This window comes from Grampus griseus (genome assembly GCF_964374135.1).
Source record: "Grampus griseus genome assembly, chromosome: 3".
NCBI lineage: Eukaryota > Metazoa > Chordata > Mammalia > Artiodactyla > Delphinidae > Grampus > Grampus griseus.
The window spans coordinates 143,322,243-143,348,088 of NC_139019.1; the positions used below are offsets into that span (position 1 = coordinate 143,322,243).

General features: G+C 46.5%; 1 protein-coding gene across 7 annotated transcripts in view; it reads left to right on the forward strand.

Annotated features, from left to right (window-relative positions):
- The window catches only part of TENM2 (teneurin transmembrane protein 2), a gene marked incomplete at both ends in the record, with an annotated part of 991,817 nt that overhangs the window by 915,612 nt on the left and 50,359 nt on the right, over positions 1-25,846 (forward strand). For 6 of the 7 annotated variants that reach the window (XM_082650012.1, XM_082650013.1, XM_082650014.1 and 3 more), the window contains 7 exons: positions 1,760-1,903; positions 2,330-2,579; positions 9,675-9,695; positions 12,639-12,871; positions 14,154-14,308; positions 15,748-16,622; positions 24,859-25,034. In XM_082650012.1, the coding sequence (XP_082506138.1) occupies positions 1,760-1,903; positions 2,330-2,579; positions 9,675-9,695; positions 12,639-12,871; positions 14,154-14,308; positions 15,748-16,622; positions 24,859-25,034 (1,854 nt within the window). The remainder of the gene's footprint in view (positions 1-1,759; positions 1,904-2,329; positions 2,580-9,674; positions 9,696-12,638; positions 12,872-14,153; positions 14,309-15,747; positions 16,623-24,858; positions 25,035-25,846) is intronic. The other variant, XM_082650017.1, reaches the window with a different exon arrangement.

A 25,846-nucleotide genomic window follows, 5' to 3' on the forward strand; every position in this document is an offset into this window, starting at 1 on the left:
CATCACTTTCTTGTCATTTTCCGTGTACAGGTCTTTCACCTCCTTGGTTAAATTTATTCCTAAGTATTTTATTCTTTGATTTTTTTTTTTTTAAGCAAGACAGCTTGATAGATGGTTCTGTCTTCTTCTGTCTGGAGGTGACTAATGTCAGCCTGTCTATTCTTTTGTGATTTCAGCAGCATTGATGCTCATTGCCTAGATTCATTAGGTCATTAGGGATTGCAAAATGATATTTTAATTCTGTCATTGCTTCTTTATTATTTACTAGCTAGAATACTTTTATATAGAGATACTTTCTCATTAACTACTTGGTTATTTGAGGTACAGTTCAAATAAGAAAGAAAGGATAAATGCTTGATTCTTTCCCTTTATTTACCAGTTTTCAACCTAATAAGTTGACTCTCTCACATCCTCTACTGGTGGCAAATCAGTGTTTTTAAATACCATTATGAACTCACAGGATGAAATACCTCTAATATATCCATTGAAGTTATTATCTTTCCTCATAGTCAAATTGTCTCATCTTTGGTCAGTGGAAGCTTCTTCAAGCTGATTCCCAAATTCTTTTGACGTGGCCCTAGTAGATTGTATTTCCTTCCTTGCTATCTGGTGTGATCAAATCGCCTGGTCTTCTGTTGTTCATTTCTTGTTCCAGCCGTTTCTTCAAGGAGCCCTGATTCCTGTTAATGAGAAATAATATTTCAAGGCCACAAACCAGGCACTAGCACTTCTCTTTGCTACTGAGTTGGTCATTGTTTCTTGGAATTTTCAGAGGACAAGCCAGTACATACATGGGTTTTTTTAAAAGATAAAATGTACCTCTCCTTCATTTCAACACTCCTGTATCTCAGGATTTAAAAAAAGCTGTGGAGAATCCCCAAAGGTGACACACATAGTTAAGAATTTAATGTAGAAGGAACAGCCATAATAACAAGGCCTCATGTTTCTAAAGCGGCGTTCCAATTAAAAATGTACGGCATCTCGGCGTTTTGTCTCCTCTATCCTCACGACATCTCTCTGAGAAACTGAGGCTTCACTTGCTCTGTTTTACACACGGGGGAGATGGAGCCACAAGGAAGTGTGAGCTGGAACAGAACTGGAACTAAAATCCTTCTTCTCCCACCCCTCTCTCCTATTTGTCCATGTGGCAAATGCAGGATTTTTATAGTTTTTGGATTCTGTTCCCCACTGAATTGCCATATAATTGGCAGGCGGTGTCCCCATGCCTGCCTCACTTGGAACTCTCTGGAATCCTCAGTGAATGTACAAAGTGCCTCAGCTAACACAAGCTGTCGCCTCCAGAATCTCCTTATAAATGAGCCACAGGGCTTCCATAGGTCTTTCTCCTAGTGAGTGAAAATAAATAACACAAAATATAGCGAATGCAGGCCGTGAACAGGCTAAGGGAAACGGTCTCCTGTCCATCTCTAAAGGAGCGTTGTATTCAGTTTCTAAATGATTCATCTCTTCCCTCCCCATCGCTGGGGTCATTTTTGAAAACCAGCTGTTCATTGGAAAGTTCTTTCTATCCCCACAGACTATGACTGTGTAAAGTTTCAAGGTTGAGTTCAGCTTGAAATTTGAATTTAATATTGTATGGAATCACAAGGAGAAAAGCAATCAGCCTGCCTTGAGTGAGTTTTTTGAGCTGAATCTGTATTACCGTGAGCACAAGTTTCTCATTCCTGCTGGAGGGCTCTGGAGTAATCAAGGAAACTCTCTCATCTCCCACTCTGCCCCACCCCCTTTTATCTTTCAGTGTCTGTAGGGTTTGAATATGAGACCTGCCCCAGTCTCATCCTGTGGGAGAAAAGGACAGCCCTCCTTCAGGGATTTGAGCTGGACCCTTCCAACCTCGGGGGCTGGTCCCTGGACAAACATCACATCCTCAACGTTAAAAGTGGTACGTGAGCACATTTCCTTTTCCCAAATACGGCCTAGTCTTGCCTCTGGAACCTTCTCTCCGGCCTTGACATTTAAGTGGTAGCCCCCTCCCCTTCCCGTAGCTCTTTTTCATCAAATGACCAAAATACTCGAAAATGTCAAGGAATGTTGAGCTGTTTTTTTCCAGACCATCCACCTTAGTGTACCTCACAGTTCTTCTTCAGTGATCTCTACAAATGTTATCTTACCCCGTACCATGGCCTTGGGGTTTCCCTATCCTATGACAGCTCTCTCAGCATCATGAGGAAGTTGGGGAGCTCCCCAAAGTTGCCGTTTCCTACTGTTTCTCTTCCCTCTGTCACTTCCCCTCATCCTCAGTAAGCCTATAGAAGTGTCCTCCCCAGAGGGCTGCAATAACTGCCCCCATTTACTGCCCCTGCCCCAGGAATCCTACACAAGGGCACTGGGGAGAACCAGTTCCTGACCCAGCAGCCCGCCATCATCACCAGCATCATGGGCAACGGCCGCCGCCGGAGCATTTCCTGTCCCAGCTGCAACGGCCTTGCTGAAGGCAACAAGCTGCTAGCCCCAGTAGCTCTGGCTGTTGGAGTTGATGGGAGCCTCTTCGTCGGTGACTTCAATTACATCCGGCGCATTTTTCCCTCCCGAAACGTGACCAGCATCTTGGAGTTACGGTAAGTGACTGCACAGAAAACCTTCTTTTGCCCTATTGCTCCCAGTGCTACGAAACTTCCTTGGGTAAATGGTGGCCGCGTGTGGGGTTCTTCAGAGAATACAGATTCTGTGTGACGGGCTGAGGTTTAAAACCTAGGCCTGGAATCAGATAAGGACTAGGGGAAATGCTTTGTGTGTCTATAAAACACTGCATGTGTATCTAGTACAGTGGTCGACACCTGCCTTACAGCAAAGGAGAAAGCCTTCGGTCAAGGTACTGGGGTGGGACCTGGGTAGCCGTGTTGTATAAAACCTTCACATGTGAATCTGACACACACCAAATAGTGAAAGGACCACTACTTGAAGCTGATGGTCCATTTCACGGGTTTCTAAAGTGGTACTTCTTAAAAATACAGATTCCTGGAGCCCACCCCCGGGGGCACTGGTTCAGTAAGTCTAGAGAAGGGCCGAGGCATCTCTTCTCTTTGACAGGCTCTGTAGAAGAGTCTGACGCACATCCAAGTTTCAGAACCTCTGACATTCATTTATTAGTTCAGGCATTTATATTGAGCACCTCTGTGTGCTGGCTCACTATGAATTTTCTGGATATCTGTGCACACTTACTAGGATCTGACTTAGAAGTACTGCATAGGCCTTGCTAGGTAACTTCTGTCCACCCCTGGGAGATTCCTCCTGGCCATTGCTAGCTACTGAGTCTGAAGTCCAGGTCTCTGTGCTGGACAAAAGCTCTTTGAAACTCTCTTTTCAGGAAAGTTGATTCTAGGCCCTCAAACCTAGAGAGGGATCTGTGAGTAGAGGGAGAAATGCAGTCTATAAATAAGGGAAATAATTCATTCAACAAGGCAAATATATACTATGTGCGGAACTGTCTGGCGAAGGGAAAAAAACCCAAAACAAACAGAGGAACAAGCAAAGCCTCAGGTGTGTTTGTGGTCTGACAGGGAACTTCAAATTACATCATGTGGACAAATGAAAAATTTTTCAAGAAGCACTAAATGCCATAAGGAAACTCTAATGGGGTAAGAAATAGAACCGTGGTGGTGGGAAGGAGGGAGAAAGAAGCTTCGTAAGATAAAGTAGTCAGAGAAACCCCTCATCCTAGGTGATATTTGAGGTGGGACCTGAATGATGAGATCAGCCACGTGAAGACCTGGGGAAAGAGTATCCCAGGCAGAGAAAAGTTGTGCCAAAGCTCTAACATCAGCAAACAGCCTGCTTATTTAAGGGACTGATGGAAGTCCAGTGTGGACTTCTGAGAGTGTCTCAGAGTGGGGCAGAGAGGTAGATAGGGGACCAGCGCTTCAGGGTCTGAATGACCATGTCGACACGTGTGAATCGTATTCTGCTTTTAAATTGATTTTATTGAAGTATAGTTGATTTACTGTGTTGTGTTCATTTCTGCTGTAGAGCAAAGTGATTCAGTTATACATACATATGCATTCTTTTTCTTTTCCATTATGTAATGCACAGCCATTGGAATTTGGAAGTAGGAAGGGGGGTGGAGCTGACATGATCTGATTTGCATTTTTTAAAGAGGACTCTGGCTATTGGGTGAAGAATGGACTGTTGGGGTGTAAGACTACAGTTGGGAGCTGTAGCAATTGTCCAGGATTTGGGGGATGGTGACATGGACTAGGGTGGTAGCAGGGGAGATGGGGAGCTTCCAACTGGAATATATTTTCGAAGTAAATCTGATAGGAATTGTGTTTATAGGGTGTAAAAAAAATGAGGGGAAAAAAGAGAGAGGAGAGAAGAATCAAGGGTGATGCTGGGATTTTGACCTGAGCAACCAAATGGGCGGTGGTGTTTTCTGAGGCAGCTTCAGCTGCCAACTGAAGGACTTAGAAGAAGTCACAGGGCGCACCTACATTCTGTGTGTCTGAGGCCCCTCCTGGGGGAGAGATTAGTGCTCTGACCACCAGAAAGTGATGCTGAGTGTTCTGAGGAGCTGAGACCGTGCCAGGCACTGGGAGGGGTAAAAGGAGAGAAGAAAACCCAGCTTCCACCCAAGAAGGTTCCAGCCTCTGTGATCAGTGATCCAGGATGTGTTTACCAAGCATTAGGGTTGGTCAGGCCCATGCTGGGCTCTGAGGGTCCAAAAGGGGATGAAACCCAGGCTCAAAGAGCACCCATTCGAGGGTGAGAGATGGGGACCTGGGCAAGAAAAGGCAACTCAAGCTGAGTGTTCTGGAAGAGCCAACAGCCAACCATCATGGAAACACAGAGGGGGAGGCCATGGGGTAGAGTAAGAGGGTGTAATCATTGAAAGGCGAACAGTGAGAGGAAGAAGGACGCAAAGTGGAAGAGGCTGGATAATCCTCAGTCCGTCCAAATGACAATCAGACAAGCCACCCTCCTAGAGCTCCCCAGCTAGGTCCCTTTCCTAATACGTTTACTTCCTTTTTTACCCTAGTAAAGCATCTTCCTCGTAGGCATCCTCTGGGCAGTGGAGAGCCGTGAAAGCAGGCAGCGAAGGGGGTGGAGCTGGCGCTGGGCTTTTCCATGAGGGCTGCATGATTTCATCTGGCATTTGTCACCCTCCACATCTGGACCTGGCTTCTTTGTCGCCTCTCTTCCCGCTCAGAGCCACGTCAGCCCTTGCCTGCCCATCCCCGCCTCCACACCTTGACTCACTCTACTTAAAATACCTTCTCTACCTCGTCTCCCTCATCAGTTCCATCTTTAAGACTGGGCTCTTCCATGAAGCCCAGTCTCCCCAGCAGAAATAATTCTCTCCCTCCCCTGGGCCACTTAACTCTAATTTTCCACAAAGGTGACACCATCGACTGCCTTGTTTTTTAGCTATTTCTGCAAGTCTGTAGGGCCCCAGGGTGTGAACTTCTGTAGAGCCGGCACCTTTGACATCTTTGCCCCTTGATGCCCAGAGCGGTGCCTGGCCCACAGGAGGGGGTCAAGACATGTTGCTTGGGTTAAAGGGGACGAAGACCAGCATCCACCGTTTGGTTGGAGTTTGTCCCTGATTCCACGTCTCTGAAGTTGCAGGGGCCACAACATCAATGGTACAAGCTAAGGGCCCACGTGGTGACATTGAGGACAGCTGCGGAGAAGTGTAACTGTCAATTTCCCTTCACGGCTGTGATTTTTTTTTTTTTCCCCTTTTTAACCGCCTTTGGACTCGCTCTTGTTTTATCAGCCAGGTATCCAGGCGATTAGAAGTTAAGCTTTAACAAGAACACTGGTTTGATTCCTCTTTTCTTCCCACTACATACCGGAAAACAAAGGGATGTCAATCCCCTCTCTTCAAAACAGTAACCAGCAAAGGGCGGGGAGGTGGGGGGCCATGGGCGGGCAGGGAGAGACCTGTCGTGCTTCTGTCTGTTCTCCAGTGTGAGTTGGCAGCTGAACGATCCAGTTTTGGGAGTCGGTGCCCGTCCCTGTCTCACTTACCCAACCCAGAGCTGACCCTCCGAACCCGAATTTTATTTAAACGTTCACTCTCCTTCTTCCTTGCTTCTTCCTTTGCCTAACCAAAACATGCAGGGGCAGAGTTCTACGTGCTTGAAAAACTTCTGATGGTAGAAGGAGCCTTATTTCTAGGTAAACCGGTTATCACCTGGCAGCTCCAATTCCACCGGCATTCAAGACATTTTCAACACCCACCTCCCCAGAAAGCCTGATACCCCACCTCTAGGAGCCCATTTCCCTTCTCATAACTATCACCCTCTTCAGATGGTCCTTGGGAAACCCAGGCCCTGGGGAATAGAGTAAATCTGTCAGTCACTCACATCTTAGGGTGAACTTTGGTCAGCGGGAAAGTTTTCCTTTCTCCCCCCATTTGAGACTATCTCAAGACGTGAACCCCAGTGTGAGGCAGTAAATGATGACGGACGGGACAGTGTCGCTCTGCCTTTTCTTAACTTGGCCCCTTTCCATAAACATAAGAATCTCACACTTTCCTTCATGTTTGAAATTCTACTTTTCTTTTCATTTTCCCATTATAAAATTATATTATGATATGAACTATGCTTTTTTTCCATCTAAAACACTTCCCCATGCTGAGATTCTGACGGAGGTATTGGTGTAGGTCAGCAGCATCATTGCACCAGGGAGGATGTTTAGGGGAGGGAATGGTCCAGCCCAAATGTGTGAGTGCTAGAGAGGGAAGAGACGCAAGAAAAGTGGGAGCCTAGGAAGGCGGGCAAGGGCAGCAGAAATTGAAAGTAAGCTTCCCCAAAGGCCAGCTTTGCCTAAGAGTACAGCTCCAACAGACCCTGCTTAATGCCAACGTAGAACATTAGGGAGGAGAATGAGATTGTAGTCAGAGAGGAATGCTTCCTCTGTGAGGTCAGGGTATAAACATGGAGGTCAGGAAACAAAATATAACACAGCACCTACCCAGAGTAACAATGACAACGATATTTCCATACAATTTTGGACAGTTCTTGGCACTGTGTTCAAAGCTCTTTCACCAAGGAGGTACCCAGGTTTCATGGGGCCTGAATCTTATGCAATTTGGGAATGAAACTGACTATTATTTAGGATAAGAAAAGAAACCAAAACAAATTGCAAATTTTGAAAGTCTGACAATTAGTGCAAACATCACAACATCCAGACAAATAACCTAAAATTTGTTGTTAATTAACTATTACACTTCCACGACATATGACTTCTCCATTGAGCACGCCACTTTCTGTAATGATGCTAGGTGAGTTGGCATGATAGGGCAGGAGGATTCCTGAAAGCCGTGAGTACCAGAATGGCCAGCAACCATCTAAAAGATGGTAGAAGGACCACGTATGAGCTGCATAAGTACATCCGCCTAAAACTGAACTATATGTATCTCAACTCACTTCTCTTGAGTTAGAACTAAAACATACAAACAAAAACTGGTGGCTCCAACTCCACCCTGTTCTGTGGCACAGAGGGATAGAATTGGAATTAAAAGAGACAACAGTCTCATCTTATTGCAGCTTTGTGATTCTGAGCAGAACGTGAGGGATTGGAACTCATCCAAGGCAGGGTCTGGCAGCGATAAGGGAAGCAGCCTATTCCTTCCTCCACTCAAGAACCCATTTTTCCAGCCCTTACTCTCTCCGGGGCTCTCTACTAAGAATCAGCTGTATGGAGATGAGTCAGTCATGTCCAGATTTACTTACTCGCTTCTGTTCACGATGAAGCTAGGAAGACAAGCACACACACACAAATCACAAGACAGCCTGCTGAGAGCTCCCTGAGACGAGCGGAGAAGGCTTGGGGAGACCCTGAAGGCTTTGCAGGGAGTCATTGAGACTCCACAGTGTGAAGAGCTAATCCTTCTCAGTTCTCAAATCCGAGACACCACTTTTTCCTCAAAGGGTTGGTTTCTTTGAAGCCATGGACGCAAAGCCTAGGCCTGTCCCTTGTAAGTAGGGCACCTATGCTCTTCTGTTGGGTTGGCCCAAAAGTTTGTTTGGTTTTAAGAAAAATAAAAGACCTTTTTCATTTTCACCAAGGACTTTATCGAACAAAGGATTCATGAACTGAACGAACATTGTGGCCAACCCAATACACAGACTGACTCACCGGTGCTCTTATCTGGGTTTGTTGCCTGCTAAACACCCACTCTGCTAATGGCCTTGGTCTGGAATCGCGGTGACCTCAGCCTTTCTCCAAAGTTCAGATCTACATGATCATTTGCACTCTGCAGTCTCAGTGACTTAGTCACCCCTGCCTTCTCCTTCCCCCAACACAGGTATTATATTAATCAACTTAAAGCAGATGTTCTTAGCAAAGAAGTAGGTCGGGTCTGCAGACCCAAATCCCAACCAGTCTTTTGACAAAATCTTGACTGAAAAAAAGTGGAATCGATATTGCAATAATTAAGAGCCAAATATGACTACCACTGGCGGCAGATAACATTTCACTTTCATTAAGCAGTATAAAATAGATGCGAGAATTCCTGGCTGCCACCCTGACACACCAGGCTTTGCAGAATGAATCTTAAATTGCACTATGTCAGTCAGAGCTCAAGAGTTATCAGCATCATTTAATTAACTTTTTTTTTAATGTAAAAACTAACATGTTGGAATAAAATATAAAAATGTAATCCCTGTGCAAACCCACCACTAATGATGGCGCCCGGCAGAGACCCGAGCCGCACCCAGGCAGGAATCAGGGCATTAAACCCTCTTTGTTCCTTCCTTGAAGCCTCCTCCCTTAGCTGGAAGGGAAAGAGGGGTCAGGGGTTTCTTCCACGTTGGCCTAGGAGCCTCAGGAGTGGGGAGCACTTTTCTATTTAAGGCCCTAGCCTCTCTCCTCTTCTCCTCAATGCCCTTAAGATTCAGCCACTCTCCTGTTGGAACTGACGTGTATTTTTATTCTTAAAAGAAAACAGAAGCAACACTTTGACTAGTTTTCCGAAAAAGAATGTGAACTGGAGTCTTTGGCTCCAATTACGAGAGGATGGTAATCGCCTGTGAGTTTCACTGATGGGTGTTATCTGTAAGAAAGAATGCACACTTGGGGGCCCACGCGGGCGAGGGAGATGGGGAGAGGGGAGGGGGCAAGGAGCAGAGCGAGGAAATGGTTGAGACTCTCAGGGTTCAACAGGGTGTTTGGCAAATGCAGTTGGCTGTGGGCAGGGCCGCTCGCTCTCTCGGGTGGGACAGACTCTGTAATGCACCAGTGGCAAGTAGATGGTTCAGGCATCACCACACCCAAGGCGGATGTTCCAAAGGCGTCCCAGCACTCTTGACGGCTGAGCTTGAATTTGGCTTCAGAATCCTCCCACTCCCGCCCTCCCAGCAGCCATTACCAATCGATAGGTGTTGGCACTCAAGAGGTAACCTGCGTGCCAACCCTTCATTAGCCTGTTTCACCTGTTGCCACCTGTGTCACGTGATGCCCCATTGCTGGTCAGAGAATTCAAGCTTTCTTGTCTAGATTCTCCAATGGCCGGGAGGAATCCAAGATCAGAGGAGCTTCCCAGATAATTGTGCTGGGAGCCGTCAGCTAGAAGGGAAAAAAAGAAAAAGAAAAAGAGTGCCTTTTGGGGGGGAGCCCATTATACAAGAAACGAAAATGTTATGTTTGCTTTATCATCAGTTCTTCCGCTAACTGTTTGTTCTTTTTCCTTTTGTTTTCTTTCTCTAAAGAAATAAAGAGTTTAAACATAGGTAAGATGAAGAAGTCTTTCTCGTATAATTCGATATGGTTCGTTTGCTACCTTGTGTTTGCTTTTTGTTCTGTGCTTTCTTGTGTAATGTTGTATATTTTTATGTACCAAACATAGTAACTTTTTATGTGCTAATTGTGTGTTGTGGATATGATAAGCTTTAGCAATTATGAAATTCAGTCAAAAAGGAACCAAATAAGCTGACAGTAATTAGAATTTCCGGAAGATGCAAGTGCAAGGTAATGAACCCTCAGCAAACTTTCATCCCGACTACTCAGTGCGGTCCATAATTGGGCTAAACATTTGAGGCAAACTTCTAGCTTTTGTAAATGCTGGACTGGGTTCACAAAAGCTTTAATGAACTGGAAACGGGTCAAAAACTCATTTTCAAACTCCTTAATGATTTTTTTTTCCCCTGGATATATGGTCACTTTAAAAAAGAAAAAAGAAAACAAGTTAATTGCCAATCTGCTGGTCAGAATGAATCCAACAGTCAGATGCATTGGAAATTGCCATGGAATTCAGTCACTTTTAAGTATTATGAAGGGTGTGAACCGAGTACTTTTTGTTTAAGTAGGCTTTGTCATGCTCTGAGAAGATCGCCTAAACCATATTGGTCCAATTCACATATATGTGCATGTTGCTCTGGGGAGCTTCCTGTTACGACGTTAGGAAAACTCCAGGTTGCACTAAAATGGAAGAAAAGTGACCTTCTTTTTATTTGGAAGAGGAGGAAAAAACAAAGCAATGTATTTTAATACTGAAGGGAATCCTTCTCTTCCCTCCTTGAAATGAAGTTGGCAGAGGCTCCTGCGTGATATTAGGTCAAAATTAGACAAAGAATAAAGCCGTACAAGATCATCAAAGTCGGTGCAAAAGCCTCGCGTACGAGTCCTCTGCCTCCTCCATCTCAGGCACACCCAAATTGGCTGGTTTTAGACACCCCCATTGGGCCAGATGTTTTCAAAGGCAGCAATGCCCCGGAAGGACACCCGCTTCAAACTTCCACACTCCATCTGACCTTTGCCATAGCCCCAGTGTGAAAGCATGGCCATCCATCTCCCTGAGCTCCTCTGCAAGAATGTTGATTGAAATGAGTTATGAGGCCCTGGGAAGAATGGGCTCCCGGCAAGAACTGACCCCACCCCCTCAACGGGCTGCTCTTCTGCCGGAGATTTTGAAAAGCCTCCTTGAATTGGGCTCCCTAGAAAGCCCAGAATGAATTATCTTGCTCACAGACAGGCACAGGTGTGCAGTGCCCTGATTCTTCGGATGATGGTACCAGCTCCTGTGTGGTCAGTGACAAAGCACAGCGTCTAATTAGAAAATGGCATGAATTTTTTCCCTTTCTGCCCTAATTTGTTTTGCGTGTATAGATAGTCTCTCAAGACTTAGTAGGCGAAAAAAGAAGGAAGGAAGGAAGGAAAGGAACCCAGGTAGCCTACTCTCCCAGACCTGTTATCTAGGCTGGAATTTTAGAAAGACCTTGATTCTCGTTGATATGCCTTAATAGCGACCTGAGGAGAGGCTGGAATGAAAGACGGTCTCGACGCACAAACTGTTCCTAAAAATGGCTTCCTTGTTCTTCTCTTCCTTAACTCAGGCAAGAACCCAAATGGTGGTGTTTTCATTAGTAATTGACCAGCTACTGTCTACAGGACAGATGTATCCAACACTACCATCGCCCTCACCTTCCCTTCACCTTTCCCAGCTCCTCTCTTCCCATAATTCCAAACTACAGTTGAAAAATAACTGAAAAAAGGAAAGAAAAAAAGACCTGTGCTTATTTTAGGCATGTGGCGCCAAAACCTAGTCTCCCACACTAGGACAGAGAGGCGTCTGCTGCTTGCATCCTAGGGGCAGTGATGCTAATCACCAGTGTGGGACTAGCACGAGTACCCATTCTGGTCTCAGCCTCCAGCCAGGGACAGACAGTGCAGAGGGATGACAGTGTAGGGTTTGAGCCCAAAGGGTCGTGAGTGATGCTCTGGTTTGACTTCTTTATTACCCCAGTAAGGAATCTAGGACCCATCGTGGCCAAAAGACTTCCCTAGGTTCGCCATCTGGGTCCAAGTTGAGTTTAGAGTTTCCTGTGTCTTAGTCCTGTGCCAAGTTTACAGATCTTACCCTGTCCTCGTCAGCAACACATAGGACAGCTGGACGCACGGCAGAGAAAGAGCTCCAGGTCTCTGAGGCTTCTTGCTCTCCTAATTCATTTCCCCCACCCTGAGGGATCTCCCTCCTAGTGTGTCTTAGGGTCCTGGCAGATCCCGGGCCATGCCTGTGACCTCACTGTTACCCAAGATTTGAAAACTACATCTCCTTCCTTTACCATTCAGATTCTGGACGTGATATCGGCAAGATATCACATGTCATCACACAAGATACCAACTTTGTTCATATCCACACCGAGGAACAGTAGAGAAGATCTGAGGCTGAGGACTGGGGATGGCTCTGGGGAGCCGCCCATCACAAAGTTAGGAAAACGCCAGGTTGCCCCAGTATTCATGATCTAGTACTTTGGAGGCACTGAGGAAGCATAGATTAAGAAGAGGAGATCGTCCCGTGGAAGTGTTCCTCAGCCCCCCTTGCGAACATAGTAAACCCACGGGGTAAAGAAAGGAGGCTGGCACCCACAAAACACGAACACAAAAGCAGTATCAGAGTGAGATCTCTCGCAACGGCTAAATGAAGCAATGGTATTCTAGCATGAAGGGAAGTGATGAATTCTCTGGTAGCGTGAGGAGCTTAAGTCCAATTAGAAGCAGCTAAGAGCCATGATATGTTAGAACACTAACTTATTACGTTAGATTCTTTCCAGTTCACTAAAGTGGAAAGACAGCGGAGGTGGGTAGAGTCTTGCTGGGATTTCTGTCATCTCTTTGATCCAGGAGGCCAGCTGCATAGCCCCGTCTCATTCCTCTCTGTGCTTCTTCTCCTAAAGCAACAACCCAGCACACAAGTACTATCTGGCGGTGGACCCCGTGTCCGGCTCTCTCTACGTGTCTGATACCAACAGTCGGCGAATCTACCGAGTCAAGTCTCTGAGCGGAGCTAAAGACCTGGCTGGGAATTCAGAAGTCGTGGCGGGGACGGGAGAGCAATGCTTGCCCTTCGACGAAGCCCGCTGCGGGGATGGAGGCAAGGCTGTGGATGCCACCCTGATGAGCCCTCGAGGTAGAGTCTGCAGAGGAAGAAAGCCCTTCCCCAAAGAGAGCTTGCCACACGCGTGGCTCCCTCCCTGTTGGAACTGAACTAAGCCCAGGCCGTCCCAAACACAGCTTCCCCTAGAATAATTTAACTCTGCTAGATGGCTTTGGTGTGTGGGTGAATGTTTCTTAAAGAAACCGGATTTGTTTATTTGAGGTACACTTCATCACCCGCAAATGTCTTTAGTTTACAAATGGAAAGTGGGGTGGATTGCTCCTGGAGATTGCTGGCTGCCGCCAGTCACAGAGAGTCAGAAGGAAATGTTCGCTCCGCGAGCCAGAGTGCCAGCTGTGTGGGCTGCAGACAGAAGAGAGCCCGGTAGGAGGGCCTCCAACCACTCCGCAGCTGTTCTGTTAGATAATAGTGTATCTAAAGTCAAGAGCACAGTACCTGACATTTTGCAAATGCCCCATAATGGTAGCAATTAAGAACAGGTATCATTTCCAAGGGCCTGGATTTGGGGGCAGGGTGGGGGGGTGCAGTTCTTGGCCCTGACGGATCTCTGTTTGAAAAGGACTAACTGAAGGTTAAGGGCATGTTAAAAAAAAAAAGAAAGAAAAAAAAAAGAAGAAAAAAGAAGGTTAAGGACCCGTCATTTGGAGGTCCAATTCTTGTTAGCATTTTTAGCTATGCTGAAAGCACACAGCAGCATGAAATAAGGATGGGGAGCCTTGGGCTTTCGCACTGGGGTGAAAATGCAAAAGAAATAGAAGCTGCTGTCTGCCTCTTACCAAGGGAGTGCTAAGACCAGCATTCCCCCCAGAGTATCGATGGAGTCAAGGCTTCGTTGGGAACACTTCCTGGAGGATACATGTTGACTTAGGAGTTTGTGACTGCAAGGGTCGCTGTTTCCCAGCCTCATTGTTGCAGTCAGTTGTGAAGGGTATTCAAGTAATTTACTACCAATAATTTTTTAAGCAGTGAACTTGGGAAATAACATCTTTTCTAAAAAGAGCAGATGCAAAATGATCTCCCCATTCCTTCATCTGCAGCCTTCGTTCATTTGCAGCCCAAGGTTCGTTCTTTGGCTGCGTGGTGAAACAGGCAGCGCCCCAGGAATTAGGCAGATCTGGCACAGTGCCCCCGAGAAAGGGCATCACCTTAAAAGATGGAGAGCCACAGCTCTCAGTGTGCTACTCCAGTCAGGTCACCAATCCAAGAAGGGAATTCCCCGGTAGGGCATCCCTACCCCCCAACCCCAGCCCTGCTCTTTGCCAAGAGACGCACTCCCACTCTTTGTCTTGCTCAGGTATTGCAGTCGACAAGAACGGGCTCATGTACTTTGTCGACGCCACCATGATCCGCAAGGTTGACCAGAATGGAATCATCTCCACCTTGCTGGGTTCCAATGACCTCACTGCTGTCCGGCCACTGAGCTGCGACTCCAGCATGGACGTGGCCCAGGTGGGTCTCTCTCTCTCTCTGTCTCTCTGTCTCTCTGTCTCTCTCTCTGTCTCTCTCTGTCTCTCTCTGTCTCTCTCTCTCTCTCTCTCTCCCTCTCCCTCTCTCTCTCCCTCCCTCTCTCTCTCTCTCTCTCTCTCATTTCTCATCACTATGCCACACCTGGTTCTGGGCCTGAAGTTCTCACCTGGGGCGTGTTTGGGTCAGAAGTGGAGGGGGAGGAGGTGATACAGATACAGATCCCAGGTTTGTTTGCAGAAGGCTTCAGGTGAGCTAGACGGCAGGATGGAACGGGACATGTCAGATAGAAATGAGAGAGAAGTAGGAAAAGAGAATGGGAGAGGGAAATTCTGCCCAGAAGAGTGGAGCTGGTGACACACTCCAGCCTTGTCAGATTATAGAGTAGGAGTTACTGTGTAATTACCTTTCTTCTTCATCGTTATTGCAGGTTTGAGAATGTACCATACGTATTACGTGTCAATCAGAACTTCCCTGTTAATCTGAAATGATCGCATCCTCACTAGATAAACCTTTACTTTGCGCGTAGTAACTAAAGCACATCCCTCTGCGATGTTCCCCCAAGTGATAGTCTTTTAGTCCAGGTTCTTACCTGTTGGCAGTGAACAGAGGCTCACTCGAATGTACCACAGGAGAAACGGGACTTTATACTTCTTTTCTTAAATTTTTATTGGAGTATAGTTGATTTACAGAAACGGGACTTGAATATAAGGGTCTTCCAACAACCTGGAGTCTATGTTTACTCTTCCAAAAGGGCCTTTTCCACCCTCGGTCAACTTCATTAATTTCAGCTCAAGTCCCTCAACTAACTGACCACTAGTTACTGAGGTTTTCATTTCAGATTCTGCAGAGAAGGGATGTGTTTGGTCCAGTACACTTTTTCAAGCAAACACTCAGGTTGTAGTTCGCTGGCCAGCCTGTGCATTGGCTGTCCTTGGGTCAGGGACACCTTCTAAACCGCGTGGCTCCTTGTCCTGAATCAGATAAAGATGCTAAATGAACCTAGCCTCCTCAGGGCCACAGCTTGGTGAGCAGAGTATGGGCTGCATCACACTAGCCCTCTGTGCTGTGAACCACCTAACTGTATGTGATGACTCTGACCCTGGTCCAATTATCTGGGGCTGTCAAGAGCATCATGGGTAGAACTGGTGACCTACTCTAGCCATGACCTACTCTAGCCACAGCAAGTGATAGAGCAGGAGATGTCTGTTCCAAGTTACTTCTTCGCTATCGCGTATACCCAGCATGGGCAATGAGCCATTGGTTCCGTGATGGGCGCGTCTCGTACAGTGTGTTAGTAAAAAAAAAAAAAAAAAAGTAAGCCTTTTCTCCCAGTTGCATAAAATCAATAGAAGTGCCCTGCACAGTTAAACAACTGAGCACCTTAGAGGCTGTTCTTGAGTTTGGTGCCGTATCATCCACAGGTTCGCCTGGAATGGCCAACAGACCTTGCCATCAACCCCATGGACAACTCCCTGTATGTTCTAGAGAACAACGTCATCCTTCGCATCACCGAGAACCACCAAGTCAGCATCATTGCGGGACGCCCCATGCACTGCCAGGTTCCTGGCATTGACTACTCGCTCAGCAAACTAGCCATTCACTCTGCTCTGGAGTCAGCCAGTGCCATTGCCCTCTCTCACACTGGGGTCCTCTATATCACCGAGACAGACGAGAAGAAGATTAACCGTCTACGCCAGGTAACAACCAATGGGGAGATCTGCCTTTTAGCGGGGGCAGCCTCCGACTGTGACTGCAAAAACGATGTCAATTGCAACTGCTACGCAGGAGATGATGCCTATGCGACTGATGCCATCTTGAATTCCCCATCATCCTTAGCTGTCGCTCCCGATGGTACCATCTACGTCGCAGACCTTGGAAATATTCGGATCAGGGCGGTCAGCAAGAACAAGCCCGTTCTGAATGCTTTCAACCAGTATGAGGCTGCATCCCCCGGAGAACAGGAGTTGTACGTCTTCAACGCCGATGGCATCCACCAGTACACTGTGAGCCTGGTGACAGGGGAGTACTTGTACAATTTCACGTATAGTGTTGACAATGATGTCACTGAGTTGATTGACAATAATGGAAATTCCCTGAAGATCCGTCGGGACAGCAGTGGCATGCCCCGCCACCTGCTCATGCCTGACAACCAGATCATCACTCTCACAGTGGGCACCAATGGAGGTCTCAAAGTCGTGTCCACGCAGAACTTGGAGCTTGGCCTCATGACCTATGATGGGAACACTGGCCTCCTAGCCACCAAGAGTGATGAAACCGGATGGACAACTTTCTATGAGTAAGTAGGTTTTTAAAGTCGTTCCTAACAGTACTCACCCTACCCTCGCCGGCATCAGGACTGGCCGTCCGTGTAGCTTTTAGAATCGTTTACTCGTGTTGTCTTCCTAACTTTAATGCCCCAGGATATTCCTGTCCCCTGACTCCTAAATGCTTTGCACTATTGGGTGTCTGGTATTGAACGTCCTCCCTGCAAGAGTTGGGAGTGCCTGTTGCCTGCTTGCCATTCCAATTTCAGGATATTGGACACGCACGGCGCCTGAGACATCAAGTGTTGATTAACTTTGCTGATTATTCATGTTTGCCATGGGTGCGGAAATGAGAAACTAAAAGGCAGGATCCTGGTGGGGCTCCTGTCATTTGCCGATAGGTCCAGCAACACACTTGATTGCACAGACAGGTAGATAAACTCTGAATTTCCTCTTTAGCAGAAGCAGATCAATACAGATAAAGTGCTAGGTATATTAAAAGATGTGAGAGCTGGGCATATTTCCCCTAACAATTATCTCATACTTGATAGTCCCGCCGTTTGTTTTACCAAAAAGCTCTTTTCCCTCGCGCCTGCAGGCAGTTCTTGGTCCAGTTGCCTGCTGCTGCAGGTATTAACCAGTGGCACGCTGGTGGGAGGAAATTGCGAAGGCGTGATTCGCTGGCTGAGACGGGGATGGAATTTATAAGTGTCTGGCTCTCCTTGATGGTGAAAGATCTGGCTAACCACTATATATTTGGAGTCGTTGCTTGCTTTCGGTCTAGGTGTTGCTGTCAGCTGAGAATTTAGTGAGTTGGCAAGGTGTTGTCACAGAAGGAAAGAGAGACGGGGGAGAGAACAGAAGACCTCATTGTGGATCAGTTTTACTTTCAGGGATGTGCACTTCCTGTTTGCATTCCAGAGGGTTTGGGAGCTTGTAAAGGAGGCTGTTGCCACCTCCTGGAGATCGACTGCACTGCAGAATTGCTTGCCCTTGCTCTCCTTGCTTCTTTGGGCCAAGCTGTCTTTCTCAGACTTCTGAAGCACCCTGATATCCTCCAGACGCTGGGACTTGATCACACTTTATCAGCCAGTGACTCTGTCCCTGAAGGCGCCATCTAAGTGCCACCTTTAGCTCTCACACCACGTTAGGCTAAAGCTACACTTTAACCCAAACGCCTCCTAGATTCTCATCTTCTCTTCTGGAAGTTGCACCTGAAGACCCAGTGCACTTAAGAGAGAATTGGTGTCACCCTCAGGAGGCCAGTCTGAAGTAGGCCTGACTTAAGAAGCTGTAGTAACAAAGTTCATCCAGACTGAGGGGCATCCTGAGACAGGAACTCTAACTGGGAGAGTATTTTCCAGAAGGGGCCCCTAGCTGAATGAAAGCAAGGTTAAGGTTTTTTTGGTTTGTTTCTTTTTCTAATGTTCGTTCAGAAGTTACACGGAAGCATAATTTTTTTCTCTTGATATGAAGAGCTGCTTTTCTTTCCGTACTGTTGAGTTGGTAAATGATCATACGTTCTCCGTTGTAGGGGTTCAATGCGTCTGGCTTTCTTGGCCTCCTAAACAAGATGGTAATTTCTTTCCGTTTTGTGGTATGTTTTACACCTGGTCAGCAAGTTGGTCGTTTAAAAATCAGAGACAGGGCTTCCCTGGTGGCGCAGTGGTTGAGAGTCTGCCTGCCGATGCAGGGGACACGGGTTCGTGCCCCGGTCCGGGAAGATCCCACATGCCGCGGAGCGGCTGGGCCCGTGAGCCATGGCCGCTGAACCTGCGCGTCTGGAGCCTGTGCTCCGCAACGGGAGAGGCCGCAACAGTGAGAGGCCCGCGTACCGCAAAAAAAAAAAAAAATCAGAGACAGACTCTACTTCCCGTGGGGACCGCAGTAGCCTTAGCGAAAACTTTAGAGAAAGGAGTTAACAGAGTGATGAACAAAACCACACAGAGGCCTTGAGGCTCTTAGAAAACAATCTGTCCTTCAGTGAGTGCTTGTAAGAACACCTGCCTTCTCCATAGTGCTTTATAGGTAGAGAAGCCTTTCGTTCGCCCACCCGTCACAACGACCTTCTAAGTACAGGTGTGATTATCCTCATTTTATGGATAAAGAAATTGAGGCTCAGAGACGTGAAGCCACCACCACCCCCGTCACCCCGCCCCTGAGGCCACAGAGAGAGTCAGCACGACTCAACTCCAGATCTCCAAGTCTCGCCTTCTTGGCGTTACACGCCAGTGTCCTGAAGCGGGGCTGGGAGTAGAATTGGGAGCTCCTGCCTTCCTTTGGATCCCAAAAGGGAACTCACCTGTCCCAAAAGTTGGGGGAAGGGACAACCCCTAAAGACAGATTCCTCCTTGACTCTGGGAGCGGGAGAGAAAGGTGAGGGAAAATAACACTATTGAATTATCCTGGCCCTAGTCGATGGTCAGTCGGTTTCAGAAAGTTCCAGGAAGCCCCAGCCTTGGAATTTAACTTTCCCCCGATGTAGGCCACTGGGTCCTGATAGAAGACGTAGCCTGGTGGGTATATCTCTGAGAGAACACAGGTTTTCACAGCCTTCCCCAGAAGACAGCACAGTATACCAGAAAGCTCCCGGATCTTGGGGTCAGGAAGACAAGGACATGAATGCCATATACTTACTTATTGACTTGGGACAAGTTACTTAACCTCTCTGAGCCTCTATGTCCATACATCTGTCAAGTGGGGATAATAATGCAAACCGTATAGGGGCACTGTGATAATTCACTGAGATGATATATTGATACTTATAGAAATTAGCAAAGCACCTGGCATATAGAAATTCAACGAAGGGTAGATGCTAATGGCATTGAGAGAAGCAGTTGATTTATCACACCTCTGTCTCCATCCCACCCCTTCAGATTCCAAACAGCCAATTGCGTAGTGGATACAGGAGTCAGGTAGATGGAGATTCATTTTGGAGAAGCAGAATTGAAGAATGCAGTCTTCACGTTTGGTCTTCCCTTACTACTCCACTTTGAATTTATCCCGCTCTCTCCCCATGCCCCCGTACTTCTGCCCCGCCCCCAGCCCCTGCCAGGGCAGAGCCTGCCTTAGTAAACCTGGGGCCCAGAGGAACAGAAAACACGTCACCCTCAAGGACAGGCCCTCCAGAAGAGAGAAACTGTAAAGGGCTATTCCAGTCCTGAGCAACTCCTCCCAACCGAGCAACTGGGGAAGGAGTGAATATCGGATCAGAGAGACGGAGGGAGGGATGGAAGTTGCCTTTCCATGGAGTAGGGTTCAAGAGTTACTTCCTAGAATAAGCAGGCACTGCAATTCAAGGTGCCTGCAGTGGGTCCCTTTAACTATTACCTTTCTCCCACCTGTTCTTTGTGTCGGGAAGTGCCTCACGGAGAGCTCGGCAGGAATGGAGCAGACATGGGAATGCCTTCTGGAGGTTCTGTGGTGTCTGCTAAGTTCTCGGACTGGGCGAGAGTGGCCTGTATTCCTGACAGTCACAGGACTGTACTTAAAATTACAACCACCACTACACGTGCTCTCTCTCTTCTCCCGCCTTGATTTTAATCCTTTCCCCTTGTCACCATCTGACACACTCTATATATTTGTATTAATTTTTATTGGAGTATAGTTGCTTTACAACGTTGTGCTAGTTTCTGCTGTACAGCAAAGTGAATCAGCTATACGTGTACATATATTACCTCTTTTATTGGATTTCCTTCCCATTTAGGTCACCACAGAGCACTGCGTAGAGTTCCCTGTGCTGTAAAGTAGGTTCTCATTAGTTCTCTCTTTTATACGTAGTAGCCATAGGGTGTGACATACACTACTGTTTAGACTTCAGTTTATTGTGACTCTCTCCATCTAGCTTGCACACATCATGATGGCAAGGATTTTCATCCATTTTGTTCTTAGCCGCGTCCCCAGAGCCTTGAACGGTGCCTGACACATAGTAGGAAGTCAGTGAACAGACGTTGAAGAAATGAGTCAGACGCAGCCTCCAGCCCCACATGAGTCAAGGCAGGACTGGTTCCACTGGGTCGCTGTGAGGTCCCATTACTGGAACTCATAACTCCTTGCCAGGATGTGCAGACTTATTTGCAAAGAGACCTGAATCTGGAGATACTCACTCCATGGGTATCGGAAGTGGAATCTCCCTTGAAAGTTACAGAAGACCTATTTTCTCCCTCTGGCCCCTGAGAGTCTGGCCTCAACCCCAACCTGCTCTTCCCCGAAAGTCGACTCTCCAGTTCCTACTGTTTATCTCACAATGAAGCGCAGCAATCTACACGTCGTAGGTGTCCAGGTAATACAGTAGATTGGAATTAAATCACTGCCTGGGGCTCCCAGAATACACTTCTCACATTGTCCCTGCTTGGCAGCAAGAGTTGGGGACAGTAAGCACCCTATATCAATACACGTAGAATTGTTTAGTTTTCTTATTTATTGAGGTAAAATTAACATATAACATTATATTAGTTTCAGGGGTACAACATAATGATTCAGTATTCGTATATATTGCGAAATGATCACCACAGTAGGTCTAGTTAACGTCTGTCACCATATAGTTACAGAAAATGTCTTACTTGTGATGAGAACTTTCAGGTTCCACTCTCTTAGCAACTTTCAGATAGGTAATACAGTATTATTAACTACAGTTACCATGCTGTATATTAGATCCCCATGACTTATTTTTTTTGCGGTACGCGGGCCTCTCACTGTTGTGGCCTCTCCCGTTGCGGAGCACAGGCTCCGGACGCGCAGGCTCAGCGGCCATGACTCACGGGCCCAGCCGCTCCGTGGCACGTGGGATCCTCCCGGACCGGGGCACGAACCCGTGTCCCCTGCATCGGCAGGCAGACTCAACCACGGCGCCACCAGGGAAGCCCACTTATTTATTTTAAAACTGAAAATCTGTACCTTCTAAAATTTATTTTATGAACGTCTAGGTGATTTACAACGTTGTGTTAATTTCTGCTGTACAGCAAAGTGATTCAGTTTTACATACATATATATATTCTTTTCCATTATGGTTTATCAGAGGATATTGAATATAGTTCCCTGTGCTGTACAGTAGGACCTTGTTGTTTATCCATTCTAATATATAACAGTTTGCGTCTGCTAATCCCGAACTCCCAATCCATCCCCCACCCAACCTTCCCCTTGGCAACCACAAGTATGTTCTCTAGGTCTACGAGTCTGTTTCTGTTTCATAGATAGGTCCATTTATGTCATATTTTAGATTCCACATATAAGTGATATCATGTGGTCTTTCTGGCTTACTTCACTTAGTATGATAATCTCTAGTTCCATCCATGTTGCTATTTCATTTCTTTTTTTTATGGCCGATTAGTATTCCACTGTATATATGTACCACGTCTTCTTTATCCATTTCTCTGTCGATGGCCACTTAGGTTGCTTCTGTGTCTTGGCTATTGTGAATAGTGCTGTTTTGAACATAGGAGTGCATGTATAGTTTTGTCCGGCTGTACGTCCAGGAGTGGGATTGCTGGATCATAGGGTAACTCTATTTTTAGATATGGTAACTCTATTTTTAGTTTTTTGAGGAACCTCCATACTGTTTTCCATAGCAGCTGTATCAATTTGCATTCCCACCAACAGTGTAGGAGGGTTCCCTTTTCTCCACACCCTCGCCAGCATTTCTCACTTGTAGACTTTTTAATGATGGCCGTTCTGACCGCTGTGAGGTGGCACCCCATTGGCGTTTTGATTTGCATTTCTCTAGTAATTCGCGACGATGAGCATCTTTTTATGTACCTGTTGGCCATCTGTGTGTCTTCTTTGGGAAAATGTCTCTACAGATCCTCTGCTTATTTTACAATCAAATTATTTGCGTTTTTTGCTATTGAGTTGTATGAATTCTTTATATATTTTGGATATTCTTCCCTTATCAGGTGATTTGCAAATACTTTCTCTCATTCAGTATAGTGCCTTATTATTATTATTTTTTTTTTTTGCGGTACATGGGCCCCTCACTGTTGTGGCCTCTCCTGCTGCGGAGCACAGGCTCTGGACGTGCAGGCTCAGCGGCCATGGCTCACGGGCCCAGCCGCTCCGTGGCATGTGGGATCCTCCCGGACTGGTGCACAAACCCGTCTCCCCTGCATCGGCAGGCGGACTCTCAACCACTGCGCCACCAGGGAAGCCCGTATAGTGCCTTATTTTGTGGATGATTTTTTAGTTTGGTATAATCCCACTTGTTGGTTTGTGCTTTTATTGCCTTTGCTTTTGTGTTAAATGCAAAAAAAAAAAATCACGAACACTAATGGCACAGAGCTTACCGCCTATATTTACTTCTAGGAGTTTTATGGTCTCAGGTCTTACAGTCAAGTTTATAATCCCTTTGGGTTAATTTTGTGAGTGGTATTTTGTGAGTGGCATAAGAGAGCGTTTCATTCTTTTCCATGTGGCTGGCCAGTTTTCCCAACACCACTTTTTGAAGAGACTGTTCTTTCCCTCATTGTATATTCTAGGCTCCTTTGTCATAAGTTAATTGACCGTATGTGTGGGGTTATTCCTGGGCTCTCGATTCTGTTCCATTGGTCTGTGTGGCTGTTTTTTATTCCAGTGCCACACGAAATGAAATCAGGGAGCATGACGCCTCTGGCTTTGTTCTTTCTTGATTACTTTGGCTAGTAGGATATCTGTGATTCCATACAAATTTTAGGAGTGTTCTATTTCTGTGAAGAATGCCATTGGAATTTTGATTGATAGGGAATTGCTTTGAGCAATATGGACAGTTTAATTCTTCCAATCCATGAGCATGGAGTATCTTTTCATTTATTTGTGTATTCTTTGAGTTCTTTCATCAGTGTCTTATAACAGTGTACAGGCCTTCTGCCCCTTGGTTAACTTTATTCCTAGTTATCATTTTATTCTTTTCTTGATGCAATTCAGATTTTATATATTGATTTTGTATCCTGCAGCTTTTACTGAATTTATTTATTCCAACAGATTTTTGGGTGACGTTTTTAGGGTTTTCTCCACGTAATATGATGTCATATACAAATAATGACAGTTTAACTTCTGCCTTTCTAATTTGGATGCCTTTTTTTCCTTGCCTGATTGCTCTGGATAAGAAGACTTCCAGTACTATATTGAATACAGTGGCATCCTTTGTCTTGTTCCTGATCTTAGAGGAAAAAGTGTCAGCTTTTTACCATTGGGTGCGATGTTAGCTGTGGGCTTTTAGTAGGTTGAGGTATGTTCCCTCTATACCCACGTCCTTGAATTTTTTCTGCATCTATTCAGATGATAATATGGTTTATTCCTTCATTTTGTTAATGTGGTATTTCACATTGATTGATTTGCCGATGTGAACCATCCTTGCATTCCCTAGAATAAATCCCACTTAATTATGGTGTATGAGCCTTTTAATGTACTGTTGAATTCGGTTTGCTAATATTTTGTTTGTTGAGGAGTCTTGCATTTATGTTTAGAGACATTGGCTTGTAACTGTCTTTTCTTGCACTGTCCCTAGCTGGTTTTGGTATCAGGGTACTGCTGGCTTTGTAAAATGACTTTGGAGTGTCCCCTCCCCTTTATTTTCTGGAAGAGTTTGAACTGGTATTAACTCTTCTTTGAATGTTTAGCAGAATTCACCAGTGAAGCCAAGTGAGCCTGGACTTTTGTTTGTTTGGTGGGAAGTTTTGGATTCCCGATTCAATCTCCTTACTAGGAATTGGTCTGTTCAGATTTTATTTGTTCATTATTCAGTCCTTTGATTTGTGGAACACAAATCAAAGAGCATAAATTGAGCATAAAGTTGCTGTTCTCACTAACTAACTAACTAGGTTAAGTACCCCCCTGCCTAAGGTGAAATGTATGTTTTCAGGTGTATCGGTGGGTAGTAGAAAAAAGCATCACCGTTTCTCAGGGCAGGCTGGAGTGTTGTTTTTTGGTTTTTTTGCGGTACGCGGGCCTCTCACTGTTGTGGTCTCTCCCGTTGCGGAGCACAGGCTCCGGACGCGCAGGCTTAGTGGCCATGGCTCACGGGCCCAGGCGCTCCGCAGCATGTGGGATCTTCCCGGACCGGGGCACGAACCCGCGTCCCCTGCATCGACAGGCAGACTCTCAACCACTGCACCACCAGGGAAGCCCCAGGCTGGAGTTTTGATGATTGTGACGAGGAGCCTCAGCGTGCTGCACCATCTGGCCACCCCACCTGCCAGTTTCTCTTTCTCTGGCACCATGAGTGAGTCTGTCCCTTGTGTGTTGGGGAAGCCTTCAGTCCCAGGAACTGTGTTTCTAACCAGTGTGTCTGTTCTCCAGCTATGACCACGAGGGCCGCCTAACCAATGTGACACGCCCCACGGGGGTGGTGACCAGCCTACACCGGGAAATGGAGAAATCCATCACCATTGACATTGAGAACTCCAACCGTGATGACGATGTCACCGTCATTACCAACCTGTCTTCTGTGGAGGCCTCCTACACAGTGGTGCAAGGTAAGCCCCTCACCTACCACCACCCCTAACCCCCAGACTCGGCCAGAGGTAGGCGTGAGTTACCAAGCCTGGGAGGACTTCCAGAGACCTCCCACCCCTCAGCTTGCTGTTTTAGTCCCTAGCAAACTAACTCTGCAAGAGGTCAATCAATCTTGGAGAAAAGGACTTAATCAGATGCAGGAGGATGTCATCTATACCAAACCAAATATTTGGAAATGTCTACATATTTATATTTATGTGAAAATGTCAGTTTTCATCCCTCTGTACTCTGCCCCCACCTCTCCATCACCAGCACGCAACACACACAGTTACCTTCTCAAAGGTGGTTTTAGTCTCTTGAGCCCACCTGTTTTCTGGTCCCATTCTGAGCCTCCCTTTCTTCCAAGGGTTTGTGTGATGAGTGGGTTGTTACAGTCACAGAGCCCTTTAGCAGTCTCTTGCCAAGACCTCAAAGGTTTCTGACCACCTCATGGTTACTCTTGCTGTTCGACATGACGTACAGTCCAGGACAAGTGCACAGGCTGGCAAGCGGTGGACTAGCCCATTGGCCGAGGATAAACGTGTCCTGGCGCTAGATAAATGGTGTCGTTGCTGGACTGTTTATCCCCCGACAGAGCCATGACTCTATTTCTGCTTTGCCAGATGATTAATGATGTAGATTTTGTCTTTCTGCACGAGGGCTGCAGTCGTGACAGGTGCATACTTGCGCACTACCCCAAAAGCCAGGGCCTCAGAGGCCAGGCCAGCTGGACTCCTCTGCCCAAGTAGTCAGGAAGCATCGTATCTATAAAAGGAGTCTCCGACTCACATTT